Here is an 18,656-nt window from a genome sequence, read left to right as displayed (position 1 = left end):
CACACACACACACACACACACTTTCATATGCCATCTATAGCAATATCATTATACACAGAAAGCACTTGCTCTAAGTTTGACAATGGTTAAAAATAAAAAAAAATAGTCTATAAAAGTAACAGATTAACATACAAATCACACTCATTAAAAAACAGCCTGTCAGCAACAGAACAGACTATCGCCACCTCTTTATTTGTTATGCTAAAGTATTAGTGAATTCCTTCAGTCAGTCTTGGTTTTGGATGGTTTGTGTAAATTTGACTGCAAATCTTTGCAACTCATGGTGGTGTTGATCAGTTACGTAAGCCATTCAATCCAGCAACCAAAGCAATACCACAACACATATGCAACTTACCAAGAGCACAATTTTCAAATTGTATATTTAACTCTCATAGCAGTAATTTGTGCTCTGTTGTTTCTTTCACCATGCGACTCATGAAACTAACCTAGACCCAATTAGGTGACTTATGTAACTAAACACAATGCAAACTTTAAAACTAAATCTACATTTAAAAGTTAATTTTTGCACATATTCAAGCATTTGAGCTAAAAAATATCTTGTGAGATAATTCATTCAGTAAAGCTTGAGTGCGCAAATCTTGGCAGAACATGATCATAAAAGGGTCGCAAACATAGTTGAATTGAAAATCACTTTCAAATTCACAGATTGTTTTCCCCCACTGTTTGCTCAGCTCTAACATTTATATCCTTCAAACAGCTGTAGGTAGTTTTCACATTTCCCCCTTAGTCATCATTTAGCCAAACTCTACATATTTAATGCTTTTGATCTTTCCCTCATAGAACAATCCCTCCAGCTCTCTTATAATTTTTGTTCTTTAACTATCTCCAAGATTCCTCTATCTTTCTGCCACTGCAGTGCATAGACTGGCAGTCTTACCAGAGCTGTACCGAGAGGGAATATTCTACTTCACTGGCTCCATGAGGTGCTGCTTCTGTGCGCACAAACAAATCCCATTCAAAGACTAAAATTCACACTTACATTTTTTGGGTGTCATGCCACAGTGCCAACTCAGATCCTATTTGCTGCTCACTATTATTGCCTACCATTAGACCTTTACTGCTTTCCACCTATACATCTGTTATTAGAATATTTCCCCTACATGTATATATATTCCAAAAGAAAGAAAAAGCCTACATTAAACAGTTATGGTTGACATCAATGTAGTTATCTATATTGTGTACAAAACCCAAGCACTTAAAAGCAAGGAAATGCATAGTTAAGGAAATAAAGGGCCAGATCCTAAATTGCTGTAATTCGGCGTAGCTACACTGACGTATACCAGCTGAAAATCAGCTTCCATAAGTATTACACAGCACACATCATAAACAGAACCATGTTATTCAAAGAAAGTACAAAGAAAGACATATTCCATCACAATAGCCATATGTCTGACACATGCAGTTCATTTACATGTATTATTTTGGCTATTTTGATTTCAGGATCTAAAGTATTTTCTTTTAAAGGATGTGGTTAAATGGGAAACATTATCAATTCAACGTGTTTATCAGCTGACATTTTTTTTAGTAGAATATTTACGATTGCTCTTTTAATGAACTGTAATTTAATAAAAAGAGGAATAAGTGTCAACTTGTGATAAAATTATGAAGGTAAGTGCACCTGCATTGGAGGCTGATCAATAGATGTTATTAATGGACACACACACACACACACACACACACACACACACACACACAGAGTTGGTTTTTGACTGGCCCTAATGCACTAACTACCAAGGTGAGTAACCTACACACACACACTGCCCCTGCATGGCAACAGGACGGTAGCTTGCATCACAGCTTGGATGCAGGGTTGAGGGTACAAGCAGAAGCTGAATGGCCAAGGAATCCATTTCTTGTGAGTAGGTGGATGAGGAGGAAGTGGAGCTCTTTCCTCTCCTCCCCCGACCCCCTGCTGACCTTTCCATACATACACAGGTGTGCTGCAAGAGCTGCCCAGGCACAGGAGAAAAAGCAAGCAAGCTGCACTGTGAGATGGAGCCAAGTAACTTACCTCCCAATTCTCCCTCATTGGGAGAAGGAGGGGAGCACAGGAGTTGTGACTGAGTCACAATAATTCCCCAGAGCTCTTCCTGGGGCTACCCAGCTATGCACTGCCCCTATATCCAGGGCAATGCTTAAAGCCGCAATCTGGCCTATAATGTTAGTGTTTCTTTTTCCAGAAGAGCTTTGCGTAGGATTTATGTTTTGAGTTTACTGATGAAAGAATCACATTTTCAGGGTCAGAGTTAGGTTGTTCTGTTGTAGTTTAATATGCATTTCTTTTTCCTTGGTGTGAATAATGTGCATATGTTATTTATATAGATAGCGCAAAATGTATTATGTCCTTCTCTCTTTACTTCCTTGTTTTTAAGACCTTGGCTTTTATAAAGTATGTGTTTTGCCACTTCACTGTTGCCAGTTAGTCACCTCAATTGGTTTCTTAAACAAGGTCTTATTTGGGGGATTTCCCTTTTTTAAAAAATTTTTTCTTCTTTTGTACAAGTAACTGAAGACACAGTTTAGATAAAAGAGATGGAGGGGTCACTAGATTATTGGATTAAAGGGAATGAGTGGCATTTACCACACCAACACTAGCTGGAAACAAACACCATTCAGTGAGAGATTTAAGAAGCTCAATTTAGTTTATCAAAGAGAAGGCTAAGAGGTAATTTGATCACAGCTTATAAGTACCTACATGGGGGAAAGATTGCTGATAGTAGATGGCACTTTAACAGAAAAAGGCAAAAGACCCTATAACCTGTAGTTGAAACTGGACAAATTAAGACTAGAACTAAGGTGCAGATTTTATAGGGAGGGTAATTAACCACTAGAACAACTTCCTTAGGGACATGCTGGATTCTCCATCATTTGAGGCATATCTGCGCTTCAAGCTGGGGGTGTGATTCCTGGCTTAAGGAGACATCATCAAGCTAGCGTGCTAAAAATAGTACACCTCTACCCCGATATAACGCTGTCCTCAGGAGCCAAAAAAATCTTACCACATTATAGGCGAAACTACGTTATATCGAACTTGCTTTGATCCACTGGAGTGCGCAGCCCTGTCCCCACCCCACACCCGGAGAGCTGCTTTACCGCGTTATATCTGAATTCGTGTTATATCGGGTCGCATTATATCGGGGTAGAGGTGTATATAGCCATGAGAGCTTGAGTGGCAGGACATGCTAGCCGCCCTGAGACCCAGCATGCCAGCTTGATGGTAGCATGAGTATGCCCCCAGCTCAAAGTGTAGGCATACCCACGGAATCTTTAAATCAAAATGAAATGTCATGTTAGAAGATATGCTCTAGCACAACCAGAAGTTATACAGGAATTACTGGATGAATTCTATGGCCTGTGTGATGCTGGAGGCCAGTCTAGAGTACCATAGTGGTCCCTTCTGGACCTTGAAAGAAAACAAACGAACTTTGAAATTGTTGTAGAAAGCAGTCATCTGAGAGAGTGCGATGTGTACAAGCCACACAGTATCTTTGCTTCGGTCAGTTAAAGGATTCACCTACGACAAGGCTGTTGGAGAATGTATTATCCATCATCTCTTTATTTTTCCCATCAGCTTCAATTATAGATTCATAGATTCATAGATTCTAGGACTGGAAGGGACCTCGAGAGGTCATCGAGTCCAGTCCCCTGCCCGCATGGCAGGACCAAATACTGCCTAGACCATCCCTAGTAGACATTTATCTAACCTACCCTTAAATATCTCCAGAGACGGAGATTCCACAACCTCCCTAGGCAATTTGTTCCAGTGTTTAACCACCCTGACAGTTAGGAACTTTTTCCTAATGTCCAATCTAGACCTCCCTTGCTGCAGTTTAAACCCATTGTTTCTGGTTCTATCCTTAGAGGCTAAGGTGAACAAGTTCTCTCCCTCCTCCTTATGACACCCTTTTATATACCTGAAAACTGCTATCATGTCCCCTCTCAGTCTTCTCTTTTCCAAACTAAACAAACCCAATTCTTTCAGCCTTCCTTCATAGGTCATGTTCTCAAGACCTTTAATCATTCTTGTTGCTCTTCTTTGGACCCTTTCCAGTTTCTCCACATCTTTTTTAAAATGCGGCGCCCAGAACTGGACACAATACTCCAGCTGAGGCCTAACCAGAGCAGAGTAGAGCGGAAGAATGACTTCTCGTGTCTTGCTCACAACACACCTGTTAATGCATCCCAGAATCATGTTTGCTTTTTTTGCAACAGCATCACACTGTTGACTCATATTTAGCTTGTGGTCCACTATAACCCCTAGATCCCTTTCTGCCGTACTCCTTCCTAGACAGTCTTTTCCCATTCTGTATGTGTGAAATTGATTTTTCCTTCCTAAGTGGAGCACTTTGCATTTGTCTTTGTTAAACTTCATCCTGTTTAACTCAGACCATTTCTCCAATTTGTCCAGATCATTTTGAATTATGACCCTGTCCTCCAAAGTAGTTGCAATCCCTCCCAGTTTGGTATCATCCGCAAACTTAATAAGCGTACTTTCTATGCCAATATCTAAGTCGTTGATGAAGATATTGAACAGAGCCGGTCCCAAAACAGACCCCTGCGGTACCCCACTCGTTACGCCTTTCCAGCAGGATTGGGAACCATTAATAACAACTCTCTGAGTACGATTATCCAGCCAGTTATGCACCCACCTTATAGTAGCCCCATCTAATTTGTATTTGCCTAGTTTATCGATAAGAATATCATGCGAGACCGTATCAAATGCCTTACTAAAGTCTAGGTATACCACATCCACCGCTTCACCCTTATCCACAAGGCTCGTTATCCTATCAAAGAAAGCTATCAGATTGGTTTGACATGATTTGTTCTTCACAAATCCATGCTGGCTATTCCCTATCACCTTACCACCTTCCAAGTGTTGGCAGATGATTTCCTTAATTACTTGCTCCATTATCTTCCCTGGCACAGAAGTTAAACTAACTGGTCTGTAGTTACCTGGGTTGTTTTTAGTTCCCTTTTTATAGATGGGCACTATATTTGCCCTTTTCCAGTCTTCTGGAATCTCTCCCGTCTCCCATGACTTTCCAAAGATAATAGCTAGAGGCTCAGATACCTCCTCTATTAGCTCCTTGAGTATTCTAGGATGCATTTCATCAGGCCCGGGTGACTTGCAGGCATCTAACTTTTCTAAGTGATTTTTAACTTGTTCTTTTTTTATTTTATCCGCTAAACCTACCCCCTTCCCATTAGCATTCACTATGTTAGGCATTCCTTCAGACTTCTCGGTGAAGACCGAAACAAAGAAGTCATTAAGCATCTCTGCCATTTCCAAGTTTCCTGTTACTGTTTCTCCCTCTTCACTAAGCAGTGGGCCTACCCTGTCTTTGGTCTTCCTCTTGCTTCTAATGTATTGATAAAAAGTCTTCTTGTTTCCTTTTATTCCCGTAGCTAGTTTGAGCTCATTTTGTGCCTTTGCCTTTCTAATCTTGCCCCTGCATTCCTGTGTTGTTTGCCTATATTCATCCTTTGTAATCTGTCCTAGTTTCCATTTTTTATATGACTCCTTTTTATTTTTTAGATCGTGCAAGATCTCGTGGTTAAGCCAAGGTGGTCTTTTGCCACATTTTCTATCTTTCCTAACCAGCGGAATAGCTTGCTTTTGGGCCCTTAATAGTGTCCCTTTGAAAAACTGCCATGTCTAATTTTCATATAATGGCAATTTCTTAAATATTTCACTATCTCTGCGCTGGAAAATTGCCTGTTTATGCCAATGAAAATATCTGTCTAATCTATCAGCATTTCTAAAGCACTTGGATAACACAGTGCTAAATGCCATGCAGTACATGGATAAAAAAACCCTGTGAGACTGGTCAGTAAAATTCATCCATGTTTTAAGTTCTGTGATGTCACTGGGCTGGTGAAACTCTGCAAAATATTTTAAATATATTAAATATTTAAAAAAATCTGCTCTGTTTACTCAAACTTTTCAGAACATGTACCAGTGGTCAATGAGACTTTACCACTAAAATAAATAACAAAAAATCAAGATTTTTTTTCCTTTTAGTTATAAGACTAAAGTCAGCTTTATCACAGGACCTTAGTTGTAAATCAGTTAATTCCATAACCCTGCCTCTCTGTGCCACAACTTCTCCCATCTGTCCAGTCTTGCCTTTCTTATTATTATTATAATAGTTAATATTTATATTATGGTAGCACCCAAAGGCCCCAAACTGGGATTGGGGTCCCATAGTCCTGGGTGTCATGGGCTAGGAATGGAAGCATGGACCCATGTTTTGGGCAGGCTTGTACAGCCCAAGGTCAAGTCTGGGCCACCATGTCTTCACTTGCAGGGAAGGGAGAGGTACTGAGACTTGGCAGGGGGAGGAGGAGGAGGAAGAAGTTGGGCAATGGCTCCAGGTTAAGAAGGAGGGCTCCAGGGGTCCTAGTTGCAGGCCTGTTCCTGCTCCTCTAGGTTCTCTCCCTATTCTCTGTCCCAGGCCCTGCAGCAACTGCTCAAGCCCCTCTAGGCCTCACTCCCACCTTTGCCCAAACCCACAGACATGCGTGTGTTTATGTGGGAGCAGGGTTCCCACCATATTTCCATTGGAAACATGCACAGGCTTCTTTTACTCACTGCTCCTCCTACAATCAATAGTTTCAAAGACCCCTTGTCAAGGTGTTCAGATGATTTAAGGGGGCAGGTTATTATCCATCCCAGGGCCACCTGCTCCTGCCTCAACTTCACTATTTGGAGGCAGGTTATCCAGGCATTGGGGCAACACTACAGATACAAGCAAGACAAGGATGAAGCTGACCTTGTGTTGTAAGTTTCCGGGACAGCTCCTCCACTGGTGAAATACTGCTGCATTCCAGAAATAAGGTCCTACTGACAAATTAGCAGATTGGCTTCTCTCGTCACAGAAATGTGTCTTTAACAGAGATGTGGTGGCTCCCAGATGATCAGGAAAGCAGCAGCACAAACTCCCACTTGGTTGCATTTTAAGAGATGCCCATAGAACATCTTCTCTCTTAAAAAATGTGTGTTTGTACAATAACAAATCAGCAGTTATTCATATTTACCCGACATTTCAGCTGGGCTCAGAAAAAAGGAGACATCTGTGGCTTGGTATGGAGTATAAATAGGAGTGGCAGGGGGCCACACTACTAACCTGCCAGGAGCGTATCAGGTCTTTGAGGACTCCAAACAGGAGCTCACACACCATTAGAAATTCAGCTTTTTATTCCAATCAGGATGAGGGCCCAGATGCGCTAAGCACTGCACAGACACACAAAGGGAGAGAATGTCCCTGCCCTACAGAACTTGCAATCTAAATTTGAAACAAGATACAAGGTAAGTGTAACAATCAATCAAGGAGGACCACAGGGCGAGGGGGGAGTCAATTCATTCTGAAAGTGTTATTTTTCTTTTCTAATGAATTAACTGTTCCTGACTGCCACCCAGCCTAGGCAGCAATGGAGAGCTCAGACTCTGGACCCATCCAATCCCCTTTTCTTACTCCATGATCTTTTGAGGAAGACCATGTTAAAGAAGAAGTTCAGGAGGTGCCTTATTCCCACAATGTGCTCTTAACCTACCTACAGAGCACACAGCACTAAGCACCGAGACACTAAACTCTTCCTAATTACTATTGCATTTTGCATAGAGAGCATTGTGAAGGGGTCACCTTTTTACAGGGGCCTCATCTACTTGTTGGAATTTTTCGTTTTTAGCATTAGACTTTGTGACAATAAAATTAAATGTATTTATTTTCCATAGTTGTATCAGTGCTTTACAGGGCCCAGTTTTCAAAAAGGCCTTCAAAACTATACCTGTAAAATTCACAAGGGCATCTCTTTGCACAGACAAAAACAGCATTCGTGCTTGCAATTGCACATGTACACGCAAGTGAACAACTATGCATCCACAGTGTGTCACTGGAGAAACTAGTGTGTTTTAAACATGCACTTCTAATAGGCCCATTTTAAAGCCTGGCCTTAAGTGCTTATAGCACTGTGAGGGTAGCTGGAGTTGTGGCTTGTCTCAGTAGTCAAGGTTCAGAACAGAACCAGAGGCCTGAGCTTCATAACCCAAACAGAAAAGCCTGGGAGATTGAGTAGCCCTCATCTAGCCTCTCTCTCACCTTGAGCAACTCCAGTCCAACCCAGCTCCTCCTTCAGAAGCCATGCTGCCATTGGCCAAGTCTACCCTAGAGCTATGCAGTAAGCAACCCTTGGGAAAACAGCATTAACTCCCAAGCAGAAACATGCAACATCAACTGGGGAGGACAGCTAGTTTCTAGCCCCATCTACAAAACAACAAGAGGGAAGACCCAGTGAAGCTCCCCTGGTAGGCAATCAGAGGGGGTACGCTATTCTGTTGACACTTACCACCCCGATCCCTCCAGGCACAGAAGAGAAGGGGGCCATTCATCCCTTACTGTCTGTAAAGCAATTTGAAGATGAAGAGATCGGTCAGTGCCTGAGGTTGTGCTATTGATGTACACACTCAGCAGGGGATGAGAGCAGCAAAGACAAAGGCTGGAGCAGAATTAGGTGCTTACAAGTATTTGGGAAAACTCCTCACACCCTGCTATGCAGAGCAGCAGGTCTGTAAGAGCTCTCCCAGACGGACCTCTTGGAAGTTGCTACATTCTGGAAAGTTGGCTCACTGATACCTGATCCACGCAGCAGCCTCAGCAATGTCATTTTAGAGGAATGACACTTGCAGGGTGTGGGAACAGCATGGAAAACAATCCCGACTGCCCTGCCCCAGAAGGCGGGAAGGGAGATGAGAGGGACCTTCACATACACAAAGATGCTCTCCCTACCCTGGCTGCCCCTCAAAGCCAACAGATGCCCCACCAGTCTTCTCCATCCCCCAAAAGGGAACAGAACAAGCATCCCTTCCCCATCCTACTCCAGCCCAAAAGGAGTATAGAAGTGGTACCTTCTTACCACACAGCTGAATCCTTGCCTGTGAAGGTAAAATTTTTCAGCTGCCCCAAGACACTCCTGTTTTACAGAAGATGTATGGTAAGCAGCAAAAGAGCAGGAGATCAGCTTCTGAGTTTACACAGGCTAATAGCAATAAGGCAGCTGGCTACACTGGGGAAGAGGAAACCACATGACTCTGAGCTACTATCTTCAACACAGTCACTAAATGCTAACAGCATGTGGGGGGAGAGATTGCTTCCTGGGAACACTGATTCTGTGAATGTTCATGGCCTTCAAATTCTCTCCTACTGAGGCTCCCCTTCTTAAGAGTGGAACCTCTTGTGCTCATCTGCCCTCCCTGAATCCCACTTCCCCTCCATGTAGCAAGGAGCCCTGGGCTGGGCTACAGCTAAAAGGAACCTCTTTATGCTTCACTATGGAGACAGTAGTCATTCGAAATCACGTCACCCTCCCTCACCTGCATGCAGGAAACATGCAATAGAAGGTAATGCTTGAAGCTACAGGGAATAAAGATCATCCCAGGGATAGGTGTTCACTTGGCTGGCATTGTGTAGTTCACAGCTAATTTAATATTACTCCACTGACGAGTGATTCAGCAAAGCGATACACCTTGGCCACAAGATGAAAACCCATCAAGTGACTGAATTCTCAATTTCAAACCTTCTGTGGTCCTGTGCAATGTGGAAGCGGGACATTTTTCATTGACTGAAGCCCATGGCTGCCATGTAACCTGCACGTGGGTACAGATAGCCGAGAATGCTGTAACATACCACCGTCATGCTTCTGAGCCATTCCTATAAATGGTTAACATGTAAATAGAGGGGCCCCAGGATACATGTGCCCTCCAAATACCTTTGCAACTGCCAATGTAGATTCAGCCCACGCTGTTGGAGAGGGAGCAGGGGAAGATACAGAGAGAGAACAAGTATACTCAGCTTAAACTCATAGTCTGTGCATAACCATCACCCCATTCCCACTCTGGGGCCCTATACTGTTTATACCAGTGCAGCACATCTATACTAAGGGTTTTCACTAATGCAGGTAAACTGCTTTAACTATACCAGTATAAAAAAAAATTCAGTGCAAAGATAAGGCTTTGCCCTGGGATTAATGTGTTGCAACAGCACATCACATGTGCACGTAATAAAGCTATTAGCATACGAAGTGATGGCCAATGTACTACTCTCCCAGAGATGTTAATAAGGGGAAAGACAGCACTGTAGCATAGGAAAACAGGGTTGGCACATGAAAGAGTTCAGGACAAGGACACAGAGAACATGGAAAGCACTTTGCTTAGCAGAAAGAGCAGAGGTGCTAAAGGAATTAGAAATAAAATAGATTCTACATAATCATGTCTTCCTGTCACTGTTCCCCTCATCTGCCTTCTCTTGTTCCTTCACTTTGTTTACTGTACCCTCTGGTTGTGTCTCCTCCTAAAATCAAAATGTAAGACCCTCAACCCCATCTTTTATTATGGCTTTGTGCAGTCCCCAGGGCAAAAGGACCCCGATCCCGATATAAATGAATAAATAAATAAAAACACAATGACATCAATCGTTGTGGCTTGTACCAATGGCCTCAGCCACAAGGTAGGAATCTTTACAAACACAAAGGAATGAGCAGGGGCAGAACACAACACGGGATTGAGAAGTGTTTCTCATTCATTTCTTAACACGTTATAACCATGGTGCAGTACTATGTGCTTTAGGAAATGCAGTACTGCCAGCTCCAAACATTTAAATATCATGAGCCGCTGCCCCCCCCCCCCCCCCAAAAGTCACAATATTGTCATGAGATTTTTTAAAATAGATATTGGGTTGTTTTGTTGCCTTCTGATTTTTGGGCCTTTAAGATTCATGTTTTCAAGCTTTTCTCTGCAACAATGAGTGCTAGCAACTTTAAAAAAAAAAAAAAACAAAGATTTTCCCATAATCACTTGTCTCCAGGAGCTGAGGCTTTAAGTATAATGTCCAATATTGCAATAACATTGAAGAACTGGCAACACTGTACAGCGAAATACAGAGACATAATATATAGGGCAATTACATTGATTTTTTTTTAAAAATGTATAGTGAGCAGCAGGTATGACAAAGTATAAAAGCACTTTACTTTGGATTAAAGCACCCTCTGGTTTTTGGAGAGGATTCTGCATCAGTCAGGGTCTCTGCAAATAGTACATACAACCTTCCAATCTAGCTATAGGCAGTTGTGTGAGACCTGAGTGAGATTCTTTACAACCCTAGGAAAACATTTGAAAATAAAGGGGTTACAAGCTGACAGTGCATGTGCAGGGAATAGAGGAGAAAGGGGTGCAATGATCAGTGCACTGGCCTTTCAACTCTGAAGACAAGAATCCAGCTCTTGTGTTAGGTTGCAAATGAAAGTCAGCTGGGTGGAGGAACACCTGGGGTGGCTGCAAGTCAAAACTGGGCCACACTGGCAGTGTTGTGTGCGAGCTAGGACAGATGCTTCAGCAAAGCTTTGGGAGAGATGCTTTCACAGCCCATTCATTTGCTACGCCCTTCTCTCCGCCCCTCACTTTATAAGCACTCACATTTCACCTGTGAGGCTTCTTCACAAAAACAGAGACAAGAAGAAAAGCATATGGCCGCCCAGGATGGCATATGTCTAGGGAGAGCCAGTAGAGGAATAGCACTTTCTCCTCATTGACCCCAGCAAACAGAAGGATGGTTTTGGTACAAAATCCCCTAAAGTGATAAGAACAGCACTGTCACTTCAGTGCCAACTATTTCCTGAAGGATCAATAAGCCAAAGTAATCAATTCTCTCAGACAGTCCTTATTCCCCAGGAGATGCCTGAGCCCTTATTTGCTATCATTTAACCTCTTCAGAGAAACCACGGTTTCAGAGCCCCTCCTATGCCTGACTGCGGCTCTGACATCCGGAGAGATGAATACACTCCCAAAGTTCCTGCTGACATTTCATAAAAGGCAACATCAGGAGCAACAGCTGGGGTAGGTGAGCATTACAGTGAGCCACAGCACCAGTGCCACTTCGGAAAGAAAGATCCAAAATTGAGGTTTGTTGCCAGGCGGCAAGGGAGGAGGTGGGAAGGAAAAAAGGGTCAGGCAGAGAGGAAAAAGGATGTGTTCTGCACGGCACAAAATGGGATAACGGTTATGATAGGCAAAACACACTGGAGAACTCAGAGAGCAACAACAATGCTGAGCATTTCTATGGGGATTTACACCTCCAAAGTCCTTGTTCATCCTTACAGCCTTCCTGGGAGACAGGAGAGTTTTAATCCCATTTTATAGATGGGCAAACTAAAGCACAGAAGTGAAAGGACTTGACCTAGGCTGAACTGGGAGATAGTATCAGAGGTGTGATTAGAACTCAGGAGGTCCTGGTTAAGGGCATTGGACTATGGGAGCACACTCCAACAAGGGAGAAACTGGAAGGAAACTTGGGTACGAATCTACTCTCCAAGAAGGGGAGCAAAAGTGCCACATAAAGCTACAAAGGCATGCAACTAGAGTATAAAGGAGTTCAAGAGTCATGTGGATTCATATCTGGAGAAGGAGAGGACTGAGCGTTTTGTTGACAAAGCAGAAAATGAGGATTACAATCAAACAAAAAGGGGAGGCTGGCTTGCTGAGCCAGGTAATCTGTCCAGGCCATAATGCTGGTGAAGTTCTTCTCACCATGAACTTCACTCTCTTGGCTTTGTGAGCATCACATGACTCCTCAGTGAAACACCTGGGCTGTAACTCTCAGCTGCTGGTCAAGTGGTGGAGGGAAGGGAAATGGCAGTGGCTCCCCTAATGAATAAAAATAAAGAGCCAATTAAACTTCCCTCTGATACATGTGAGATTCAGACCCTGGTTAGGCATCTTCTGTTCTGCATCCAAAGGAGGATGTTTAACCAAACAGGAGTGGTATCCCATTGAAAGGGGAAATTCCCAGTGGGACACTAAGTGCTTTCGTCTAGATCTTGAGATTTCAGACTGTTAAATTGTGACATTTTCCCGATTGTTATGGCTGATTCTTAATCCTGTACAGTTGGATTCGTGGCAATACAGTACTTGGCTTTACAGGCGGAGAGATAAAAAACAGTCCCAATAATTTTTCTTAAAATAGTCTGTAACATATATGGCATACATACCCCAATACTGTGTGTTCTGTAAAAAGGTTTAAGTGGAGCTGCGTATGTATTTTGTGAAGCACTTCAGGATGAAAGGCAATACATATTCCTAAGTTCTTCACAAAATGTACACATGTACAGCTCCACTGAGATGCAGCCACCTCTGGGGTGGAGGGCAGAAAGCCATCCACAGAGTGCTGTACACAGTAGTGGAGGGAGAAAGGGAGGGAAATTTTTGGCTAAATGACACCAGGGTAAACCCCTGCATTTACATAAACTGCCGGACAGGGATTAAAATAGATTGAAACAGGAGGGGAAGCTCCTCCTGCACCAGCCAAGAAGCAAGGGTGCTGTGATGGGGAGAACAAAAGAAAATTTAAGACTTTATTGGGTGCAGTTTGGCCACAGAAATCAGACTCAGAGCTGTGAAAGGAATACTTTGTAGTAGATCTGCCCTGGGTGCCAATACTATGGAGGGCACAGGAGAAGGCAAAGAGAATGATTTATATATATATATATATATATATACACACACACATCAATGCAGCATTTGGATGAACTTCAATATTTATTGTTATTTATGGTAAATACTGATGTGGGCTTCACCTTAGTAAATACTTACCTCTTGGATTAATAAAGCTTGAGGTTATTCTTAACAAAAAACAATTGGACAAATTCAGACCTCATGCCCAATCCACTGAGGTCAACAGAGTTATACCAGGGCTGAACACAGCTCGGTATATATCTGCTTGTCATACGATGAACGTTTAGATAATAAAGTTTTTCATCTACCTATCTCAGATTATGGATCAGCATCATTATCCCTATTTTACAGCGAGGGAAACTGAGGCACGGGGAGGGGAAGTGATTTGGTAGTCACAGCCAGGAAGCACACCTGCTACTAAAAGACCCCTGCAGAAGGGAGCAGAGAGAGACTTTCACAGCACCAGCTCATTTCTTATACTTCAGTCTTTGCAGGTTTGGTTTGGTTTTCAACCTAGGCCAGTGCCCTTCTGTCCTATTTTCCAACACACCAACACTTAGCAAAATAGGGTTGAGATGAGGCTCTATCTCAGCATTTGTACTGAACCCATCACCAAAGCACTGATTTGTCCCCGAGGCAGCGATTCTGATTTCTTAACTATACTATTTGACCCAAGACTCCTGATAACCTGAATAGTCAAATATGGCCCACTAACAAATCTGCCTGGAGAGGTAGCACAATTTAAGAACTGACCAATCCACGTTTTTAAAAAAAACAAAGGGTTGGCGAAGAGACAAATGGGACCAAAACTAATCCATTAAAACATTCAATCGAGTCTTCTAGAAACTGATAAAAGGACAGCTTTGCCCCTTTTCATAAACACATGGCCCCCACCCAACTATACGTTAGAGGAGAATTTATTTGGAGTTTCTATTAGGCCTCAGCATGCACTCCATATATCTTCCCTACCTACAGGAGAGCTGTTCTGAAGCATCACTTGACTTTGTTTTAAACAGCTCGCTACAGTTTCCATTTTAGCTTTGTGAGATGATTATTTTTTCTTACAGAATTGAAGTTGTACAGCAGTTGAAAATGCTGATGGCTTAACTGATTTCATTTTTTTTCCATAGCAGCCCTAAGGGGTTTTAACTCTTTCTGTGGCACTGAAATCCTGCTTTGGAGTTCAATGTTTAACTCGCGCTGGGAGACTCATAAATATTCGGAGTCACTCTCTCCCTCTCTGTTTGATTAGGAAATGAGCCTTTAACTCAATGTAATCCCCAAGCCATTAACAAAAAAGCCCTCAACAGCTCCACTATTAGAATTTCACTCCTAACCCACAGAGGATTGAATTAGATTAACATAACTACCCGCAATCTGAGTTTATTTTCTGTGCCAGATAGAAATGTGTTTTCAGGAAAGAAAAAGAGAGCGAGCCAGAGAGCAAGCATGAGCATAATGAAATGTAAAAATAGAGGGATCAGAAATAGCTGGACAGATGTACAGGTGAAGAGAGAAAAGGAGAGAGAGAGAGAGAGAGAGAGAGAGAGTGCGCTACATAATAATTATTAACTGGCTGCTGACTTTTGGGCATGGGGTTATTAGGAAGGACCCTAACAGCATAGAATTGTTTTAGTAAGGACAGTGTTTCCCCCCAGGTGTTTATTCCCAATTTGCAGAGATTTACAGGTATACACCTGGTATGCTGCATTTCAGACACCTGTACAGCCCGTTTGGCACAGGTTTTATTCAAAATTCCCAGGAAGTATTATACACAACAACAACAAAAAACAGAATGTATGTGTCAATTACTTTGCAGTCAAATGAACAGACAAGGGTATAATGAACAAGTTTTTTCATTCCTCAAAAATCACAAACAGGCCCTGACAAATTACGTTTAAGGAATCAGTTTGGAGGAGACGAGGTTAATGGGTGCTTAGTCCACATAACATTAATTGTTAGTGAAGCAGAAACTAAATAATAACAGGCTGCATTCTTCCACACAATGCATCAAAGTTTTTTCCAATTACTTATCTAACCATGCATAGAGATAAAAGAGAAAGATGTTCCATAATCTATTGATCTACAAGCTATACGGCAGCAGGCACTTGATAATTTTTCCAAATGCAAGAATAAAACAAAGAATCTGCAAATTATACAAGAAAAGACCCACTGTAGAGAAAAAGGGGGTAAAGTCCAGCAGTTTCATGAAATATTCCAAAAATCCTTAAGACTAAAGAAATAGAGGGTTTATTGGGAATACTTGCTCAGGAATATTGGGATCTCCGCAGAAATGTTTAATCATGGATATTTGCAGTCATGTCTGAATGTAGACATGTTGGATTTTTGCTGTGTACATGGTGAGAAAGAGGTTGCTTTTTTAATTTTAAATTTTTAAGAGGATCTAAAACTAGTTGTACAGTACCTTCTTTGTTTAACTAAAACAATCAACAATTTTGAGTCCTTCAGTACATTTTAGAATAACCTGCTCTCTCATTTGAATAATTCAACTATAACAGGAAATAAACAGAGAAACAATAAATTTAATATTGTGCCAAACAAACATTAAAAAAAATAAATTAAAGAGCAACAGAAAGTAAAAAAATCTTACCAGTCAAAACTAAGTTTTCTATACTGAGCATTGTCATGCTGAGAATTCTATTTGATTTGCCTTTTTGGAGGAAGCTTTGAGTTGCAATTATCATTTTAAACATTACTAACCTATGGAAAATCAACATGTTTATCAATCTTGTCCTGCTAGCTGTGCCTCTACAATTCCAGTTTAACTTCAGTCATTACATGGATGATTAAAAAACATTGCAAGTAACAATTTGGAATAAGTTCCAAAAGAAAACAAAAATACACTCGCAAATCAAAGACTTCGGGAATGGTAAAATTTGCATTGAATAAAAAGCCACATAATACTATATGATGTATATTTATAAGATGAGATCTGGCCTGTTTGTCACCTTCCTTCAGTCAATCCTGCCACAACAATCTTCATTTATTGCTTAGTACTTGATACTTGAATCAAAAGGCAGCTTTCCCGTTGTTCTATTCATATTTTCATTAGATGTTTGTTCAGTCCAAATTATTTCAAACCAAACAATTTGTGTTCTCTTTATTGCTTTCAAAATGTTAAAATATCTATCATAAAAACAAGTTGCCAGAGTGTACTTTGGGAACAATGTATATAACCAAAAATGTGCCACACATGGAAAAACAAAAATAAAAATTGTAATCTTGATTTTTTTTTCCTGCGAGACATTATAAATGCAAGAAATTTCAAAGAAGCCACATATATTTGTAATAAAGACTGTTCTATCCCTTAAAAAAATTATTAAAAGTAAACAGTCAAAAAACCCAAGTCTTTGAGCCCAAAATAAGAAACAAGACAAACGACATCAATTATTTCAGTTTTTGACCAAAGAAAGTTTACATAATGAATAAAAATTAGTTTCTGATTCACTATTAAACCTTTGTAATTAGAGCATCTCCTACTTTTTCCTTTAACAAAAACCACACCAAAATACACACCATTGTACAAATTTTATTTTGCATTTTAGATACCTTAAAGCCAACACTTCACACAACTGAGTTCCTCCTTTGATTGTTACTATGCTGACTTCTCAAAGTCCTGCACCCCTCTATTGTCACTGCAGAGGCTTTAGAAATTAAGTTGTTTGGGGACCTTTAAAATTAGACAAACATCAGCTGCTCGATGCCAAACGCCTTTGGTAAAACAAAATTTCATTTTCATGTGTGTGCTAGAGAAGGTGTGAGCCAAAGCAAGGGGTTTTGTGGGGTGGTTGAGAGAATGGTTGTTTGGTTCTTTTAGTAATTGGTTGCTGAAGTTTCCAGATATGCGCTTTTTATACCAGCGGTGGGGAAATATCACCTGTCCTTGGCAAGCCCTTAAAGCAGAGTTACATTATACAGTGGCGTTTTCAAAACACCAGCAAAGCTGACTATTGCCATTCCCAAAACAATCCCATTCTGCTCAAACTTTCATTTGTTTGCTTTAAGAAAAAAACCTCAATACCCAAATAGTGAAAGTGACTGATTTACATGAAGTTCTGAAATCATCTTGCCTGATTGTGGGTCACTCTGACCTTCCTTTGACAGTGTGAAAACAGGAAAAAAAAATATTGTAACCACATTGAGATGCTGCCATAATTTTAAGCCCAGATAAAAGGATTAGTTCAGGGAGACATTTGTATCCAAAACACAATAAAAGGTAGAAGTTAAGTACTTACATGCTGCAGGTTGAGAGATGAAGCTCAGGGCTGGAGCAGAATTTCCCTTGCCCTCAGGTGTTTCTAATTGCTGATTAAATATCTTTTGGTTCTGCCTGCACCAGCCGACAGTCCCCTCTGCGTCTCTGCCTCTCTTTGTGACTAGGACACAGTACTCTGAGTCCCAACCTATAAATAGATCCCAGCTCTGTGATTGATATAACAGGCAGCTGACAAAAAAAAAAAAAAAAAAAACACACACACACACACACACACCACACCACACACACCATAGGTCTTAAGGAAAGCAGCAAAAGCTAGGCTTTCACCTCTGCACTGCACCCAGGGAGGAGTCCTCCACAGTCACCACTTCCCCACAGTAGCATTACATCAACTTTGGGCATGTAAGCAAGTGAACAAAATTCATGCACCAAAAGAAGAAGAAAAGGAAAAGTACAGATGCTGGTTTGGATTTGACTTCTTTACACCCTGAAGTTAAAAAAAAAAAAAAAAAAAAAAGAAGTGTGAGCTGATTACAGTTTTGAATTGTGTTTTATTCCAAACTCTTTCCATGAAACTTTGCATTCCTGCTACAGAATAAACTGGGACTGACACCTGGGTTAGTAACTGCAAGGTTAGACAGCTTTCTGAGGGACTCTGCAAAGAGTTCAGGGATTGAGAATGAAGTTACTGTTCTCCATGAACCATTTGATCAGGACACTCCCTGACTGCTAGCATCAGGATAGTGACAAACTTCCCACTTTAAAGGAACCCCCAGAACAAGGAATTCCCGGTTGGCTAATGTTAGCTCAGAGTAACAAGTTACTAAACTTTGGGGGATTTCTATAGGGGTTTGATCAAGTCCTTGAATAATTGGAAAAACCTCCCAGTGATGATGG

General features: G+C 41.4%; 1 protein-coding gene across 2 annotated transcripts in view; it reads right to left on the bottom strand.

The window, feature by feature from the left end:
* The window catches only part of ESRRB (estrogen related receptor beta), a 159,614-nt gene extending 141,702 nt beyond the window's left edge, over window positions 1-17,912 (bottom strand). The window contains exon 1 of one of the 2 annotated variants that reach the window (XM_054028149.1): window positions 17,779-17,912. Coding sequence is in view for 1 of the 2 variants with exons in the window: in XM_054028150.1 (XP_053884125.1) it covers window positions 17,779-17,780 (2 nt within the window). In the remaining variant the exon portion in view is untranslated. The remainder of the gene's footprint in view (window positions 1-17,778) is intronic. The other variant, XM_054028150.1, reaches the window with a different exon arrangement.
* Window positions 17,913-18,656: the final 744 nt, after the last annotated feature.

The sequence above is a fragment of the Malaclemys terrapin genome, chromosome 4, assembly GCF_027887155.1.
Source record: "Malaclemys terrapin pileata isolate rMalTer1 chromosome 4, rMalTer1.hap1, whole genome shotgun sequence".
NCBI classification, from domain to species: domain Eukaryota; kingdom Metazoa; phylum Chordata; order Testudines; family Emydidae; genus Malaclemys; species Malaclemys terrapin.
This window is presented reverse-complemented; position numbering and strand designations above follow the sequence as displayed.